The sequence below is a fragment of the Pleurodeles waltl genome, chromosome 8 (genome assembly GCF_031143425.1).
Source record: "Pleurodeles waltl isolate 20211129_DDA chromosome 8, aPleWal1.hap1.20221129, whole genome shotgun sequence".
Taxonomy (NCBI): Eukaryota; Metazoa; Chordata; class Amphibia; order Caudata; family Salamandridae; genus Pleurodeles; species Pleurodeles waltl.
This window is the reverse complement of record NC_090447.1, coordinates 803714524-803734601: the sequence shown is the minus strand read 5'-3', so window position 1 is coordinate 803734601 and position 20078 is coordinate 803714524. Positions and strand designations below refer to the sequence as shown.

General features: G+C 44.5%; 1 protein-coding gene across 1 annotated transcript in view; it reads left to right on the top strand.

Annotated features, from left to right (window-relative positions):
- Nucleotides 1-20078, top strand: part of ITGBL1 (integrin subunit beta like 1) — a 1057888-nt gene that overhangs the window by 927110 nt on the left and 110700 nt on the right. The window contains exon 9 of the mRNA XM_069205062.1: nucleotides 4509-4655. Coding sequence (XP_069061163.1) covers nucleotides 4509-4655 — 147 coding nt within the window. The remainder of the gene's footprint in view (nucleotides 1-4508; nucleotides 4656-20078) is intronic.

Genomic DNA, 20078 nt, shown 5'->3' with positions numbered 1-20078 from the left:
GTATATAAAGTAGTCACATCTATCGTCACAAACATCAGGTCCTCAGACCATTCAAAGTCTTCAAATTTGTTGAGTATATCATTACTGTCTTGTATATATGCAGGTAAATAACGCACATAGGTTTGTAGAATATATCGACATATGCAGACAATTTCTCTGTGAGAGAAGAGATACCACCTATAATTGGTCTCCCTAGAGGGAAATGCCCACCCTTATGTATTTTGGGAAGGATGTATACACAAGGATATTGTGATTGCAACCTTTTAATATAGAATTAGTCAATTTTCCCAGACATTTATGCAAGTCCTGAGTGACTCTAGTGTGAGAAAGGTCAATGTTATGGTGTGTCCTAGAAGGTATAAATCTAGATCTAGGTTTTAATCCACTATTTACATACACATTTTCCTTAATCCGTAAATCAACTCTCAATTTGCCAAAATCCACTAGTTCATTATTAGATAATGACATCACCAATTGAAGGTCATATAGGCCAGATACCGAATGTATCGGTGTCTGTTCAGCCTCTGTCATAAGCTTGATCAGTGGAAGAGGTGGCATATGGACAGAATTAAAATGGTCCCTTAATTTGAGTAACTGTACAAACTTGAATAAATCAACAAAAATATCAACCGGATCATTCATTTGAAAGGGACAAAAGCCCAAACCTCTACTCAATACATCACATTCCACTTTGTTAAGGATATGATTAGACAAACTTTACAATAACCAATTTATTGCCATGTGTTGTATGGTCAATACTGTCTTCAGATACCAATGTTATTGTATCCATAAATCCCTGTCCACCTAGTTCTTCTTGGGACATGTTTGTACCCCTTGTGCCCCCGCTCTTTTGTTTTTGTTTCCATCATTTGCCCCCCCTTCTAATCTTTGTTCTTTTCGCATTAACTTGGTCCCCGAACGTAATCTTTAAATTTCTGCTAAAAAAGTTGATGGACCTTGTGATGTAGAATTAAATGAAGCCCCCTCATTCGATAATGCACTTTCTAGTAAAACCATGGAGCTACTACTAGCCGACTCAGATTCCGTTGTATCCACACGTATCCTTTTACCCGAACTAGTAATTTTCACATTGTCATATTTCCATGCAAAAGTATAAATCCTAACTCCTTTATAATCCATGTCATCCCTCTTAATTTTCCGTAACTTTTTCACGTAAATATACCTGGTATTCATCCATTACTTTGTCAAGGACTTCATAATTCTTTTTAATTACCTCTTTGAGAGTCACAGCCTCAATATCTTTTTCCTTCCTCTCTATCTCAGCCTGTAATTTAACTTTCTTATCTGCATGTTTGATCAATATATGGATCGTCACAAGTGAGCCATTCTGTAACTTCTCCTTCCATCCTTTAAATGATTCCTCATCTAGATCTTCAAAGGTCAGGAAAATTAGAATCCTCAATCCTCTCGGAATCTTTTTGTTGTCTAGGTATTTCTGTAGTGTAATGCCATCCCACCATCTGGCCATCTCCTGTTTCTTTAGTCTTTCCAATTTTTTGAAATGACATTTAAGCCTTCCTGACCTTTTTGTTTTGTGACAATTAAATTGTGTGTTCCATGGTTAGAGAAAAGATCCCTTGCCATCTCCTCTCGTTTATCTTTAAAGCGAGACATATTTGAATGTAGTGTCAAAAGAGAGAATAGTAATTATGGTGGGGTAGTGCAAAAAAAGCCCTAATGAACCAGTATTATATAAACACACCGCAGCAGGCTATATCTTCATGCACCTAACCCCTATCACCTAACATGTACTAGAGTTTCAATAGAAATCAACAAGTTGCTGATGTATGCACTCGTTCCAACATCGGCTGCCAAGATGTAATCCTAAGAGGAACTGTAAACAAATAATTTGCCAACGGTGCACCACCCTCAACAAGTTAAAAAGTCCAATTCAATTATGAATGTTTATAGAACAGTACTTACCATTTTTATGATATTATGGTTTTCTATACTTATGTTGTCAATATCACATACAAAGTACATATATGTGTCCTCAATATTTTTGTCAATACTTTTGCTACCCATTTTTTTGTCAGTGACAATGCCAGCCTTAACTTCACTTCAACCTTTGTTTTTTTTTAGTGAAGATATACATATATATACTCATGTGTTAATAAATGTCCTGCACGGTAGTGACATGCAGCAAACAATCAGTACTTACCTCACGACTGTTGCACAATTACTGTCTGAAGCTCACCATTTTTAGCCCAAGTAGCAAATTCTGTTTATGTGAAAATGGTGGGTTTGTGGCGTACTTAGGGGCATATTTAAGAGCCCCATGAGCCACCTTAGTGCCGCCTTAGTGTAATTGTTTTGATGCTAAGGTGGCCTTTTCCCCATGCCATATTTACAAAGTGGCGCAATGCATACATTGCACCACTTTGTAACCCCTTGTGCCACATTATTCCTGTGCCAGGCATAATGTATGCAAGGGGGACTTCTGGCTCTAGGAGTCCTTCTGAAATGGATTAGTAAAATTTTACAGATTTCACTGTGCCATTTTTGACATCATTTTTAACGCCTGCCCAGAGCAGATGTTAAACTGACACACCACTAGAAACCTATGGACCTCCTAGCATTTTGCTACACTAGCGTCAAACTTTTTGATGCTAGTGTAGCAAAGTGCCACATTAACTTAAAACATTTTGACGCTATTGTGTTAACTACCGCCATGGTGCGCCGTATTATAAATATGACACAACCATGGTATTGTTAGGTGCCTGTAGGGAGGTGCAGTAAAATGTTTTGCATCAGCTCTGATGCACCACTATTTCATAAATATCGACCTCAGAATCAGTATACCAGAATACAAAAATGGACACTTCTGTCTATTCACTCAGCTGCTTGAATGCTAATGAGGAGTGAGGAAATGCCTCCTTATTTAGAAATCGGCATATAGGCGCAGATTTAAGACCCCATAGTGCCTCTTTGCGCACATTAGAGTAATATTTAGGGTTGAGCGCCAAGCGCTCTGTCCCTTGTGTAATCTGTCTTTCGGCTTTTAACCATGCCCATGTCACGCCCATCAGTTTGGATGGTTTGTGGGCTTGCCTTTTAAAATATGCTTGATTTCATTACTGAAAGGCATGCGTACGCCATGCCTTTGTTGGTGTTTAGCCTGCCTCAAGTGCACTGGCCAACTACTGAAAACATACGAGGCTCCATGTTTTCCATATGGTTTCTGGACTACTTTTTCTCTTTATTTTGAGGGCAGAGTGATCTCACTGGGCAGTAGCCGAGCACTTTGAATGACATCGACCCTGTTACATGGATATTTGCACTTTTGCTGGTTACATGGATAATTGCACTTTTGCCGGTTACATTGATAATTGCACTTTTGCCAATACGTTTCACTGCGAGCGAACTTCTGTTTCCTTTTGTGTGTCTGCTATGCGCTCATGGCGGCAATCGGCTCGCTTATGTGAAACTGTTTTACTTTTCATTTTCAGTTAAATGTCCAGAAAAGTCCGGTTAGTTATGTGAAACTGTTTTACTTTTCATTTTCAGTTTATGTGGCAAGAAAAGTCCAGTTAGGAGTTTACAACGCTAATAGCTTTAACTTGAGCAAACGTGAGACGTATTGCATTGAAATGCTTGTTTTTTATGCTAATGTGGCCCAACCAGGCCAAAATCGGCGCGCCAAATTTATAAAGTGGCGCAATGCATGCATGCACCTCTTTGTAACTCGTTGCACTACATTATGCCTGCGCTAGGCATAACGTATGCAAAGGGGGTGTTCCCCTATTAAGGGGGCCGAACAAATGACGCAAAGAAATCTAAGAGATTTCTTTGAGCAGTTTTTTAGCACTTTTAACGCCTGCTCAGAGCAGGCATAAAAAGGAGGCACACAATTGTTTACAATGGGCCTTCATGGGCTTTGAAGGATTAGCTTCAAATTGTTTTACGCTAATCCTGCAAAGCTCCGAATTAGCATCCAAAATTTGGACGCTAGTCCCCTAAATACTGCCATGGTGCACCATACCTTAGATACAGCACCCACGTGGAGCCGTTAGCGGAGCTATAAGAGACGCAAGAAAAAGTGCAGCACCACTTTTCTTAAATCTGGCCCATAATTTTTAAATACTAAAGTTTGGGAAGCAGGACTTTAGTCGAACATTAGTCAATAAATGTTGTGATAGCTGTAACATGACCAGATTACTAGAACAGGCCTCTGTGCCCATAGACGCAGCAGAATACGATAGTCTGTTACAAATGCAAATATTTAAGTATTTTGTTATCAGTGAGACGTCGTAGGGTGTCAGTTGAAAGTACGTCAAGGATTACTAACTGATCATTTCGGTTTTCCGCCAACGCCGGCACTAGATTGATCATGTTTAGCCAGCTCGTTATCTTTGTAGTTAATAAAAGTCATTGTGTGACATTTGATTAATGCTCTGAGCATTGGTGTTTCCCACTGTTACCAAGCGTGGTCATCCCTTATGCTTATACGACTGACCCCACCCTGTGCTCTCTCTCTCATTTTGCAGACCACGGTATATGCTCCTGCGGCCGGTGTATTTGTGAGGATGGATGGTTTGGGAAGCTGTGCCAAAACGTAAGAAAATGTAACATGACGGAGGAAGAAAGCAAGGGCTCGTGCGAGTCTGCTGACGAAATTCTGTGCTCAGGAAAAGGTAGGCATCCCGAGGAGTAGGCTGTATTAGTATCTACTTTTTTATATTCCTTATATTTTTTATTTCTACCCTTTGTTAAACGTATTGTAGCTGTTTAAAAGAGACACCATACCACCACTGTTACACAGCGCTAAATAGGGAGCTTCCGTGTATTGGCTGCATTACCAGGTACCTATTTATTTCTACAGACTCCCAGGTCACCTCACAGCGCTAGAACGTTATAGGAGAACAATGCATGCCAAATCTAGGGGCATATTTAAGAAACGTGGCGCTGCACACAATGCAGTGCCACTTTCCTTGCGCCCTTTAGCGCCCCCCTACTGCCACCATGTGTGCTCCGTATTTAAAATACGTGCACCATAGCGCAGCGTTGGGGGCAATAGCGTCATTTTTTAAACGCTATTAATGTACTCTGCAGGAGTAGCGCCAATATTTTGGCGCTACTCCTGCTGAGTAAATAGGGGCCCATTGTAATCAATGCCGTGCCCCATTTTAACGCCTGCTCTGATAAGGTGTTAAAAGAGCTGAAAAAAATGACGCAAGGAAATCTCTTAGATTTCCTTGCGCCATTTTTTTCTACCCCCCTAATAGGGAACGCCCCTTTTGCATACTGTTGGACTTTTGGCCATACGCATGGTCATCCCTAGTCTTTTTGCCTCCTTCCTCCTGGTTTTTCTGACCTCTCGCTGTTGGCTCTAGGACTCTGAGCACTTTATCACTGCTGACCAGTGCTAAAGTGCAGGTGCTCTCCCATCTAAAGTTGGTATGATTGGCTTATACCTAATTGGCATATTTAATTTACCTATAAGTCCCTTGTACAGTGGTATCTCTATACCCAGGGCCTGTAAATTAAATACTACTAGTGGGCCTGCAGCGCTTCTTGCGCCACCCACTGAAGTAGACTTTCAAACCTGTCTCAGGCCTGCTAGCGCAGGGCCTGTGTGCGCAGTTTTCTGCCACAGGGACCTGGCATCTAAATTTACTTGACAGGCCCAGAACTCCCCTTTTACTACATGTAAGTCACCCTAAAGTACGCCCTAGCTAGCCCTATGGGCAGGGTGCCATGTATGTAGAAAGACAGGACATTTGCCATATTGCATGGCCTGTCCTAGTAGTGACAAACAGCCTAACTTGGTGTCTCACTGCTGTGAGTGCTGCCTTCTCATAGGATTGCATTAGAAATGCCCTGCCTTATGTGTAAGGGGTATTGTCTGATTTATGAGGGGTAGCGTAGGCGTGTTTGGTATGGTTGTGATGGTGATAATAAATACTGCTTACTGGTGTGGGTGTATTTTTTATTACTATCACAGAAATGCCACTTCTAGAAAGTGCGCATTTATCTGTGCTTATAATTCTGGTGTTTTGCAGCTTGACTCCAATCCACGTCTGGGCAGAGTGACAGTTGTGGCTTTGTGCATACTTTTCAGACAGCCTGTACACAGGGAGGGTGAAGGTGTCACCGAGGTGCATCTGCATACTGAATAGTCTTCCTGGGCTGAGAGAAGGGGGAGGCGGGGCACACCTGCATTTGTAAAGACTGTGCCCTGGTCTCACACAATAGGGTCGTTAACCCCCCACTGATGTTTGGAGCCTGTGCTGAAAGGAGAGAGGGGGCACTCCCAGAACCAGTTGTAACTGGCTGGAACCTCCTCTCCCTACCATTGTAAAACACTGTAAGAACTGACTATAAGTACAGGGGAATTTCCCCCACAATTTGAACATTCTTGGAACTTGAAACTGGACACAGAACGCTGATGAATGGACTCACCAGGAAACCGCCATGGACTGCTGCTGCTGTGCTGACCTGTGACCTGCCTGGTCACTAGGAGGAACTGCCACCATCTGCATCCCTTGTGCTGGCCTGTAGCTGGGCCCACCAGCCCTGTGCTCCTTCTTGTTTAGTTGTTCCCAGGGGCAGGGGGCTGTGGCCCCTGACCCCTGCAACGATCTTTTACATCTTTGCCAGGAGGGAGCGCGAGGCGCCCCCCTCCCCCTTTAAAGGATTTCCCTGACTTGGGCCCCCCCTTGGAGAGGGCCGGTGGAGGCCCGGGGGGCCCCCCAGTGGTCACAGGTCCCAGAAGGGGCCCGTCAAAAATTCAGAGAGGGTGCGTGCCGCCCCTCTCGGTCTGCCATGTTGAGGGAGGCCCCTGTTTTTGCGCAGAGGAGCGCCGGGGGCCCCATTAGTTGTTTTAGGCACTGGAAGTGCCTCCCCATCAAGACAGGTACTTTTAAATGGACCAATATGTTCCTAATCTAAAGTTCTTTCTACAGACTTTGCTATTATGATATATTGCCTACCTGTTCTATGATGCTTTTACATATGTGTGCACATGTTCCTTTTATGGGCATGACTTGCTAATATGTTTGCTTAAACTTGCCATAGATTTTCTAATGTTCCTATTATGGGCATTTTATGATATTCTGGTGACAAGTGTGCTAAATGTGATGACGTGTGTCCTGACTACTGCTTATGTTGCAGAATACTGAGTAACCTGTGTGTTATGTGTGACTACTGCTAGTTTGCAGAGTAACTAATGTGTAACGTTCTGACAACTGCTAAGGTAGCAGGATAGTACTGTTATGTGATGTTGGTCTAATAATTACGTTGTGTACAATACAGTGTATTTTCATATAATCTGGTGTTGTGTTTCCTTTGTGGTGGGGATATTGCGTCACATGTATGTGTGTGTTGTGCAAACGCTTTACGCATTGCCTCCGGGTTAAGCCTGACTGCTCGTGCCAAGCTACCAAGGGGGTGAGCAGGGGTTATCTTGGACGTGTAACTCCCTTGCCCTGACTAGAGTGGGTAAGTTCTGCCTGGCTGAGGTGCATACCCTAGCCAACCAGAAACCCCATTTCTAACATTGGAAGCAGCGACGGGATAAGGACTTGCGCTTGCACAATACCATTGTGACTCATTATTTCACTACAAGGATTGCGTTTAGACCATCACATGTTTGGCTTCTCTTAACTTTCTCTCTTTGGTCATTTTTCCTGTTTTCAGTTCTCACGCTTGGGTATTGTGGTTGTCACAGTTGAGTTATTTGTACCTTTTCAAGATGGGGCTTACCTTTGATTTAGAGGACCTGCCGTTTTACACGCAGGGGGAATTAGAGGGGTTCTGTAGAGAGAGAGGGCTGCCTGTAGAAGGGGACCTCAGGAGATCTCTGAATTTCTTTGAAAGGTTTGTGACATTTACCCAGGGAGGGAGTGTGCTTAGGGGGTACCCAGAGGATCCTGAGTGTAGCGAGGGTTCCCAATGGGAGGGCTCCCAGACCTCATCCCTAGAGAGTGGTAGAGAGACTGATCAGGAGGGTGAGAATGACCGGTTGGGGACACCAGTTGACAGGGAAGGCCCCAGTGATAGGGAGTCCCTTGCTGGGTCCAGTGTAAGAAGCAGGGCTACCTCTCATTCCTTGACGCCTGATGAGCTAAGAGATAGGCGGGAAGAGAGGGACCTGAAGTTGCAGTTAGCGCGCCTAGCTGTTGAGGAGAGAAGGGCTGAGGTAGAGAAGGCCTTAGTACAGGAGAGAATGGCAGAGGCAGAGAGGGCCTTTGCCAGAGAAAGACTCGCTCTAGAGCGCAGTCTGAAGGTTCTGGACTCACCAGCGCTGCAGGTGGAGTCCAGTGGTGGCAGCAATGTACAGTGCTGTAGCAAAGATGTTCCTCACATACCCATAGATCTGGTACCTAGGTTCCAAGAGGGGGGTGACATACGTCAGTGGTTAAAGGAATATGAGAGGGCTCTGGTAGAGCGCAGGATCCCTGAGAAGGATTGGGGAACTGGCCTAGGGAGTTTTATTCCTGAGGAGGGGAGTGATGCCCTACTGACTCTAGAAGAGAGTGACAGGGAGGGGTACTCCACTGTGAAGAACGCACTGATTGTGAAGTATGGTTTTTCCCCTGAGGAATACAGAAAAAGGTTTAGGGGTGGTAAGAAACTGTCCCACCAGTCTTGGGAGGAGTTTGTGGAGGATTGCTGCATTGCACTAGATGGATGGGTGAAGGGTAGCACAGTAAACAATTTTGAAGGGCTGTTTAATCTGATTCTCAGAGAGCACCTGTTTCGTTGTTGGTTTTCAGAGTTACGCCAACACTTGTCAGTGTGTGAGCTCTCTGACCCCAGGGAGCTTGCAAAGGAGGCAGACTTCTGGTTGCGTACCAGAGGGTCTGGTGTGGCATTAGGGGGTGTTCCTAATGAGAGTGGTCTAGGTGTTTCCCAACATGGTGTGGTGGGAAAGGAATGGAGTGTCCCAGGTAGGTCCCAGTGGACTGGGATGGGTGAGGGACCCCATGTCCCGTCTCTGAGGAGAGGGAATGGGGCTGGGCTGAGGCCCAAGGTGCCCGAGATCCCGTCCCAGGCCCCTGAAGGTTCCATGAGTGAACGCCAGGAGGTGAGCCTAACCTGTGCCGTAGGGCCAGCTGTTCAGAAGGATCCCATTTTGTCATTAGGACTTAGGCGGGTGGCTGGTGATAGCGTTCCGCCGGTCCTGGTGTCTGGTAGTCTCGCTCTACAGCGGAGGAGGCGGAAATCCAGGCATAGGGTTGAGAGGGGGCTGCGGGCCCCAGTGGAGAACCTGGAGGGTCAGGGGTCAGCTCTGAGAGCAGAGCCCCCCAGGAATGACCTTGGTGAGACCATTTCTGGGCTGGGGGGAATCCAGACTCTGTCAGATGGGCAGAGGTCAGGAGACCTGCGCCAGCCAGACTCTTGTGTGGCCCTTGGGGAAAGTGTTTCCCTGGTGGGGGGTAGGTGTGCCCCCCAGGAAGTCCTGGTGCACCAGGCAATGATTCAACCGCAGGGTGGTGACTCTGGGTTGGATGATCAGGTTCAGGGGGTAAACTCTGACCTGATGGGGAGTAGGTGTGCTCCCAAGAAAGTCCTGGTGCGCCAGGCAGTGGTTCAACTGCAGGGTAGTGACTCTGGGTTGGATTGCCAGATTCAGGGGGTAAGCTCTGATCTGGTAGGGGGTAGGTGTGCTCCCAAGGAAGTCCTGGTTCGCTGGGCAATGGTCCAGTCTAAGGGTGTCGTCCCTGGACTAGATAGACAGGTTCAGGGGGTAAACTCTGATCTGGTTGGGGTGGTGGTTAGTGTGCTCACCCCCCCGTGTGAAACTTCTGGTGGCTTCTCCCGAGGTGGCGAGACGCAGGACTCTGGAAGTGGGGTTCAGGGAGGGGGAAGCCCGCCCCGGACCCCAGTGCAACCCAAGGGTGTCGTCCCTAGGTTGGGTGGTCAGTCGCCAGGTAGTGATCCTGGGCTGGTGAGAAAGTTGTGCAGGGCTGCTGTACCCAGCACCCTGGCAAGTGTGGATTCTGGTGATACCCCTCCTAGGAGAGGAGGGCGGGATCCTAGAAGGAGGGGTAGAGGGAGGAGAGCCTCGCCTCTAGCCCCTATAGAACCTATGGGTGCGGACCCTAGGTTGGTGGATCAGTGGCAGGGTAGAGCCCCTGAACTGATCGGAAATGGAGTGGAGACAGGTTGCTTTGCACCTGGGGCTACCGCCCCCCACTCATTATGGTTTCAGAGACCAGAGGCTCCTAGATGGCCTGGGGCCTGGTTCTGGCCATTGGCAGCTAGAGAATCCCCGTGGGTTGGTCTAGGCTGCCTGGGACGCATTGACAGAGAGATCCCAGTGGAGTCAGGAAGGCGTAGAACTGGAACATGCCCCTACTGTTGTGGGCCTGGGTCCTTGTTCTATCGCCCCAATCAGGGAAGTACATCAAGGTATTGATTGTTCTCCCCTGGCTTTTGGCTGGTAGGGGGTTGTGTTGGACTTTTGGCCATACGCATGGTCATCCCTAGTCTTTTTGCCTCCTTCCTCCTGGTTTTTCTGACCTCTCGCTGTTGGCTCTAGGACTCTGAGCACTTTATCACTGCTGACCAGTGCTAAAGTGCAGGTGCTCTCCCATCTAAAGTTGGTATGATTGGCTTATACCTAATTGGCATATTTAATTTACCTATAAGTCCCTTGTACAGTGGTATCTCTATACCCAGGGCCTGTAAATTAAATACTACTAGTGGGCCTGCAGCGCTTCTTGCGCCACCCACTGAAGTAGACTTTCAAACCTGTCTCAGGCCAGCTAGCGCAGGGCCTGTGCGCACAGTTTTCTGCCACAGGGACCTGGCATCTAAATGTACTTGACAGGCCCAGAACTCCCCTTTTACTACATGTAAGTCACCCTAAAGTACGCCCTAGCTAGACCTATGGGCAGGGTGCCATGTATGTAGAAAGGCAGGACATTTGCCATATTGCATGGCCTGTCCTAGTAGTGACAAACAGCCTAACTTGGTGTCTCACTGCTGTGAGTGCTGTCTTCTCATAGGATTGCATTAGAAATGCCCTGCCTTATGTGTAAGGGGTATTGTCTGATTTATGAGGGGTAGCGTAGGCGTGTTTGGTATGGTTGTGATGGTGATAATAAATACTGCTTACTGGTGTGGGTGTATTTTTTATTACTATCACAGAAATGCCACTTCTAGAAAGTGCGCATTTATCTGTGCTTATAATTCTGGTGTTTTGCAGCTTGACTCCAATCCACGTCTGGGCAGAGTGACAGTTGTGGCTTTGTGCATACTTTTCAGACAGCCTGTACACAGGGAGGGTGGAGGTGTCACTGAGGTGCATCTGCATACTGAATAGTCTTCCTGGGCTGAGAGAAGGGGGAGGCGGGGCACACCTGCATTTGTAAAGACTGTGCCCTGGTCTCACACAATAGGGTCGTTAACCCCCCACTGATGTTTGGAGCCTGTGCTGAAAGGAGAGAGGGGGCACTCCCAGAACCAGTTGTAACTGGCTGGAACCTCCTCTCCCTACCATTGTAAAACACTGTAAGAACTGACTATAAGTACAGGGGAATTTCCCCCACAATTTGAACATTCTTGGAACTTGAAACTGGACACAGAACGCTGATGAATGGACTCACCAGGGAACCGCCATGGACTGCTGCTGCTGTGCTGACCTGTGACCTGCCTGGTCACTAGGAGGAACTGCCACCATCTGCACCCCTTGTGCCTGTAGCTGGGCCCACCAGCCCTGTGCTCCTTCTTGTTTAGTTGTTCCCACGGGCAGGGTGCTGTGGCCCCTGACCCCTGCAACGATCTTTTACATCTTTGCCAGGAGGGAGCGCAAGGCGCCCCCCTCCCCCTTTAAAGGATTTCCCTGACTTGGGCCCCCCCTTGGAGAGGGCCGGTGGAGGCCCGGGGGGCCCCCCAGTGATCACAGGTCCCAGAAGGGGCCCGTCAAAAATTCAGAGAGGGTGCGTGCCGCCCCTCTCGGTCTGCCATGTTGAGGGAGGCCCCAGAGGAGCGCCGGGGGCCCCATTAGTTGTTTTAGGCACTGGAAGTGCCTCCCCATCAAGACAGGTACTTTTAAATGGACCAATATGTTCCTAATCTAAAGTTCTTTCTACAGACTTTGCTATTATGATATATTGCCTACCTGTTCTATGATGCTTTTACATATGTGTGCACATGTTCCTTTTATGGGCATGACTTGCTAATATGTTTGCTTAAACTTGCCATAGATTTTCTAATGTTCCTATTATGGGCATTTTATGATATTCTGGTGACAAGTGTGCTAAATGTGATGACGTGTGTCCTGACTACTGCTTATGTTGCAGAATACTGAGTAACCTGTGTGTTATGTGTGACTACTGCTAGTTTGCAGAGTAACTAATGTGTAACGTTCTGACAACTGCTAAGGTAGCAGGATAGTACTGTTATGTGATGTTGGTCTAATAATTACGTTGTGTACAATACAGTGTATTTTCATATAATCTGGTGTTGTGTTTCCTTTGTGGTGGGGATATTGCGTCACATGTATGTGTGTGTTGTGCAAACGCTTTACGCATTGCCTCCGGGTTAAGCCTGACTGCTCGTGCCAAGCTACCAAGGGGGTGAGCAGGGGTTATCTTGGACGTGTAACTCCCTTGCCCTGACTAGAGTGGGTAAGTTCTGCCTGGCTGAGGTGCATACCCTAGCCAACCAGAAACCCCATTTCTAACACATACATTATGCCTGGCACAGGCATAATGTAGAGCAAAGGGTTACAAAGTGGGGCAATGCATGCATTGCCCCACTTTGTAAATATGTCACGTCGCTTTTGACCTTGTAACGCCATAATAGCATCAAAAAATGATGTGATGTTAGAATGGCGCTAGGGGTTCTTAAATATGCCCCCTATTGGCAGAGTTATGAAAAGTGGCACTGCACTTAATGCAGCGCCACTTTTCTTGCGCCCCTTAGCTCCCCCCTAACGCCACCATGTGTGCACCGTATTTAAAATACGGCGCACAATGGCGGTAGTCAGGGGGACTAGCGTCATAATTTGTTTACGCTAGTCTGGTGCGTTGCAGCATGGATGTAAAAAATTATGACACTAATCCTGCAAAGCACCCACAAGCCCATTGAACACAATGGGAGCCTCTTTTTAATGCCTGCCCCGGCAGGCGTTATAAAATGGCGATGAAAATGACGCAAAGAAATCTCAGAGATTTCTTTGCGCCATTTTTTTTGCCCCCCCTAGCACCGGAATGTCCCCTTGCATACATTATGCCTGACGCAGGCATAATGAGGCGCAAGAGGTAACAAAGTTGCTCAATGCAAGCCTTGCACCATTTTGTAAAGATGGTGTGGCGTATTTGGCCTTCTAATGCCACATTAGCATAAAAAAATGATGCCAAGATGGCGTTAGAATGGGCCAAGGCCCACATAAATCTGGGTCGAAGTTCTTTAAACATGAAAGTTAAAGTCCGGACAAATGCTTGTAATAGGCACTGGAATGCCTATCTTCCATTGCTCCGCCAATACTGTCCTTAAGTTTTCAATGAAACCTGTTTGAAAAGTTCTGCCCATACTCGTATATACAAAAACTAGTGTCAACTTGTTTACTTTGCTTAAGTGAAGGTTTCCTACTACAATTTGTTTGAAGATATTGCATTTTGTGTCGCTCTAGGTTTTTTCGCTTCTGGGGAGGATAGACATGCTTATTTCTGAAATTTTCTGGCAGTGTGTAACTGGAATAATAAGCCAATGGCGCAAATAAGTGTAACATATCAAACATAACGGGTAGATAGATGGTTAGTCATTTGATGTAGGTACAGTGTGTAATACGGGGAATTATTGACAAAGGAAACTGAGATGATCCTATTCACAAAGCTTTTTTTCCGTGAGTAGCTGTGCCTTTTCTCGGATGTCAATTGCGGCCACATTTCTAGGCCTGACTCACAAAGCTTTTTCTGTGCGAGGCTAAAAATTAGTTGTGATTCACTTCTTTACACTTTTCCCTGAGTACCAAATTTTCACTCATGAACATGGGGCACAAAAATGTATTTTTGTGTATAAGCCAGCCGTACTCGAAAAAACATATAAGCAAGCCAGTCTAAGCCTGGAAAAAGACACAACTACTCAATATATCATGTCATTTGTAGAGGCTCCTGTTCTGTGGTCCCTTGTAGGCATTGTGCACAAAACCCAACCTAATAAGAAACGAATGAGATAAGTTAAATTCCATACTACTGTCAGTGTATGGTTGCACATGTTGAATGTCCCTGTTAAAGGAGTCTTTGGGTCTTAACATAGCATTACTTGGATTCTAATCACACTGCACCCAAATGCTAACCAGTACAGGGGTGAGGAGATTGGTAGGATCTGCCTGACACATCAGAGAGTAGATGAGTCCCAGCCACTGGATCCTAAGTTTTGACCCGGTCAGCTCTATACAAATATGCATAACAGTAGTATGAAGGTCCATACTTGGAAAGCACATGGCTAAGAGTCCCGTGTTAAAGCAGTGAGGTGGAGAGACTACATAAACAGTAAGTGCTATCTGCTTGACAACATGGATCTGTTGTAACTGCTATGGACATTGTTTTAATTTTGCTAGAGTTAATATTATGAAAGATAACAATGCAGGCATGATAAATAACATCAAAATGTGTGTGTTTAAATGCCTTTGTGTATCCTTCTTTGGGTATCGGTATGATTTTGGAGAAACAGCTATTTGTCACTATATGACATTTTTATGGTAAAAAAAGGTGCCACATTGACTAGAGACTTTTATATCTGCTGTACCTGAGGTCTCACAACATACTTGCCAGAAGAGTCCATAATGGCAATCCACAAGTCCTTTAAGGGTATGCTTGCCTTACTCTCTAGTAGAGGTGGATGGGCCAACCATTTAACAATGAGAGCCGAGCCAGAGCTGAGCCAAAAGTCGAATCTGGCTCTGAGAGCTAATTCACCACCTTGTCTTGACAGTCTATGGCATGTAATCATGTAACAAACATCATTGGTATTATAACTGTAAATTGTAATTGTAAATTGTATTTAATAGTGCTTACTACTCCTGACAAGTCATTGAAGCTCCGTTCTGTGAGTATCATGGCACTCTGCAATGCATGATATGCAAGAGTTTTTTTAGTTAGTAAATTGGTAAAATGTTTTTTTCTTCTCCTTAGGGATTAGTAGTGGAAATTGTGTTAAGTATTTGCTTATTGAGATTTCATGCATTAAAGGCCTCATTACAAGTTTGGCGGAGGGGTTACGGCGTCACAAATGTGATGGATATCCTACCCGCCGTATTACAAGTTCCATAGGATACAATGGAACTTGTAATACGTTTGTGACCGAGGAATCCCCTCTGCCAAACTCATGATGAGGCCCTAAGTGTATAGTGAAAGATTGTGCTGTTTTGGTAGATTAGTAGAGGGAAATGTAAATTGTTATTGAGAGTGGTGGTAATGTGCGCTTGTTGGTTGGATGACTATGATGAAAGATGGATAAAGAAGGGAAGAGTTTAGAAAGGGTTATTTTGGCATCCACAGGAGGATGAAAGGCTTGAGATGAATCAGAGAGTGGCGGTAGGGGCATAGTTTGAAAGAGGTTTAGGATGAGTCAGAGAAGAGAGGTAAAGGTATAGTGGAGAAGGGTTATTTTTTATCCCCCTCCCCAAAAGTTCAATGGTTAATCATTTATACATATATTTACTAAATATTTACAGATTGTGATAGATAAGTTTAACCATTGAAAATAAACACATAAAATGTAAATTTTGCACTTGTATAGCGCACTACTCACCCGTTAGGGTCTAAAGGCGCTGTACTCATACCGCTATGGAACCCCTCCTGGCTTTTCCCTGTGAGGTGCCCACTCCTGGGCACCCCCAGGGTGAAGCCAGGCATCCAAGCACTGTTGGGGCCGTTGTGGAGATTAAGCAAGCTATTGCCCAGAGTTGCAGAGTGGGACCCATTAATTAGATTAGGCACCGAGGCGAGAATTATCTGGTCCAAGGGAATTGAGCCCAAGACCTGCCGAAGCGGGACTTGAACCCTGGTCTTGAGCCAGATCTCTGCTTCAGGGTCTGCCGCTCTAACCATTGTGCCACACTTCTCCACAATACATAAGCATACACTCATCAACTTGTATGTTCTCTATATATTGACCTACTTCTAGATGATAAGGTAATATCTATCTATCTATCTATCTATCTATCTATCTATCTATCTATCTATCTATCTATCTATCTATCTATCTATCTATCTATCTATCTATCTATCTATCTATCTAGATACATACCCTCTATTGTAATATATAGGTACAATGTATACATAGTCAGACACCTTAATACAAATATGATATGTATGCAATGTTTATGTACTATTGAAGATAGTCATACATTATAAACACCTATATGTACATGTGTGTATTATTATTTACAGGCTGACAGATTCATATGTTAGTTATGTATAAGATATTTTTATACTTTTATTTCATTGCACTCATAAGTAAGATATACATTTGTACAGAGAAAGGCTTATAGTTTTAATACATAAGCTTTAAAATATATTGTTACATCCTTAGAGGTATCATCACTAATTTCATATTTTTACATACTCAGTCAGATATTGTCATATAGTGTAGCACAACTTTGATATATTGGACATGCATTAACACATACATTTACTATATATGGTACATAGTTATATATTTGATGGAGCCCGTATTGATGGGGCAGATGGATATTAGTACACTGATCTCTGGATTTAGTGTTGGATTTACTGGAGTATGAACAAACTTTTTTTGATCCAATTAAATACGTTTTTATATGTATTATTTAGTGTCTTAATTTTGGTGTACTTTTTGTGTTTTGAATATGGCGGTCATGTAGGGAAGAGCCAACTCTTGAGTAATCTTCTGAAGTTGAGATAGTTGTCTGTGGATTTCATACAGGGGGTGATGAATTTCATAGTTTGGCTGATTGGACAGAGAAAGATGTTCCATCCATGTTTTTTTCTTGTAATGTGGTATGTTGAGGTGGGGGCAGTTTGGAGCGGAGGTTCCTTTCCTGTATGCGTTTGATGATTTTCTTCTTGATAAAAAGTGGCCGTTTGCCATGTACTGCTTTGTGGGTGATACTAAGCAGCTTTAATAGGGGTTTTCTGGCAACTGTAACCAATGTAGGCCACTCAAGACAGGAGAGATGTGCAGTTATAGCTTTATACATAGAAGTAGTCTGGCAGCAGAGTTCTGGATTCTTTGTAGTCTTTTCATAGTTGATAGAGGTGATCTGTGGTATAGGCCATTAGCATTATCATATTTAGATAGCACAAGACAGATTTTGGCTTGGACCTTGTGTAGAAATGCTAGGTGGGTGAAGATGCATTGCAGAGTACCTCTTTGTTTTTTTTTAGGTGGTGGGCTAAGATCGCCAGGCCAGGTGCAGAGTGGGTCATAATGTTTCCAGTCACCAGAGTTGTGTATTTCAGTTTGGGACTCATTCAATTTGAGGTGGCTCACTGTCATCCAATGATCAACAGCTCTGAGTCAACTGCATATTTTAGTGTTTCCAATGTCTGTGGTGCTTTCCAGTTTACGAAGTCTTTGTGTGCCATCTGCATAGTTATAGCAGATGAGCTGAAAATCAATGATGATTGCGGGTAATGACTTCATGTATATGCTGAAAAGCATGGGTGCGATGAAGGAGCCTTAGGGACCCTGCTTTTATGATGTAGGGTTTGGATGAGAAAGGAGGAGTATAGAAGACGTTTGTTCTATTTTGTATGCAATGCAGAGCGGTACCCTCTATGCCAGCTTTGTGCCGCCTTTGGATTAGTGTCTTGATCAACTGTGTTGAAGGCAACTGAAAGGTCCAAGAGAAGTAGTGCATTAACCCCATTGCTGTCTAGTATGTTTTAAGGTTATCCCAGATGGAGATTAGGGTATATTTGTGGCTCTAACTGGATGGAATCAGCTTTCAGAGTAAGAACCTATGGAGTTATCTTCACTGAATTGTGACATCTGGATGAGGGCTTCTCTTTCTAACAATTTGCCCAGGAAGTGTCCCTTTGCAATAGGTCTGTAGTGGTGGAGTTCTTGAGGGTCTAGGTTTGTTTTCGTCAATAATGGATGTATATATGCATTTTATAAATATTCTGGGAAACCCATCCTGTTGTGAAGCAGTTATTAATGACTGTTTTAACTCGGCTGGATGTTCTTGAAGTTCTGTGGTGCATAAGGGTAAGAGGGGCAGCCGACTGGCCTGCTTGGTTTGACAAAATCCATTAATTCAGTTTCAGGTGATTGTTTGAAGAAAGGCAGAGGCTGTGTAAACCTACTCTAGAAGGGGGTTGTTAGAAATTAATTAGTGCTGGTAGTTTTCTTTAGGTTTAAATATGAATCCAACATGTCTGCTTGTGTAATGATTTGCAAGTTTGTCGGTAAATTCGTGAGAAATGGGATGGATTCCTTTAGTGCATTTAGGCTTACAAATTCTGTGAGGATATTATCTATTTTTTATTGGACATTTAGCATTATAAATTCTATTTGAATAGTAGCTTTTTTTTTTAGATTTTTTGATTGCTGACTTGGACATTGAGTTATGCTTTTGTAGGCGTGGTTTGCCTTCAGTGCCATTTTAAACCAGATGCACTGAAGCTTTGCAATTTAAAAAATGCAGTTTTTTTCCAAGATCGATATGCAGTTGCGGGTAAGGTGAGCTTAGGAGGGGTGAGCCGTGGTGTCATGTTGGAAGGTTACCAGGTATTATGCTATCAGAATTTTCACCTATATCAGATGTGTGAGGGCAACCCTAAAAGCTTACTGAAAAAGCCAGGACTTCAGCTTCTTGGGAGGTCATTCCAGGCTATAGGGGCCAGGACTAGAAGGTCCGTCCCCCTGCTCTGCTTTTGTATGTGTGTAGGGTGTGTTCTAGTGAGAGACCGGCAGAGTAGAGGTGTCTGGAAGGTTGGTGGAAGTGAATGCAGCTGTGCAGGTAGGCAAGGGCAGGGTTGCAGACAGCATTTGTAGGTTAGGATTTTAAAATGTGCACGCATGTGTTTATGGAGCCAGTGGAGTTCCATAATGTGGTGTGATGTGAGCTTGGTGTGGGAGATTGATGACTAGTCTGGCTGCTGCATTTTGGACTATCTGCAGTCTTCTTGTGAGCTAGTTGCTAATCCCTTCAAAAGTGACAAGGGCTTGGGTAATCATTTTCCTGGTATTGTCTGGGGGCCACTTGAAAGTTTTTTTTTAGAACTTTAGTGTGTTAAGCAGGCTGAGACCCCTGCTTTGGTTTGGGGTATCATGTCTGGTTCATAATCTGATTATTTCTGAGGCTTCTTGCTTGCGTGAAACTGACTATGTTGGTAGTCTGACCACGTGACTGGATTAATCCTTTGAAAGATAACTAGATCTAGAATGGCAAAAATGACATCTAGGATGTTTCCAGTGATGTGAGTGGGTTTGGGGATGATCTGATGTAGGTTGAGTGTGCTTAGGCCAGTGTTGATAGTTCTGGGGTGGGGCATATTAGGTTTGTTAAACCATATGTTTAGATCTACAAGGATAGAGAGGTTTGAATATAGTGCAAGAGGTTTGAAACTGTGTCTACAAATGTGTCTAGGAACATTCCATTGCTAGGTGGTGGTCTGAAAAGAAGTTGGAAGTTTCAGGAGAAAGTTGGAGTAGTGACAAGGATGGCCTTGTAATCTTGTTTTGAAACATCCTCAACTTTGGTATGATTGGTTCTTTCCTGAAATGTAACAGCTAGTCTACCTCATCTTCTCCCTATGCGATTTTGTATGACAGATTAAGAGCCTGGTGGAACAGCTACATGCAATACTGCAGCCATGTCATCCCCCAATAATTCTTTTATGAAGAGTAAATCGGGTTGTGTGCCTGTGAGTAGGTCGAAAATGTGGTACTTGTTTTTAGAAAGGAATTGAGCATTTATTATTAGGCAGTGTAAAGATTGTGGGGCATATTTGCACAGAAGTGGCGCTGCACCAAAATTGGCAGCACTGCGCCGCTTCTGAAAAGCAGGGATGTGCCTTATTTACACAAATACGATGCACCCTTGTGTTTCCCCTAATGCTGGAGCTAAATTTAGCTGCTAATACAGGCATCCTTGCACCATAGTGCAAGGGTGT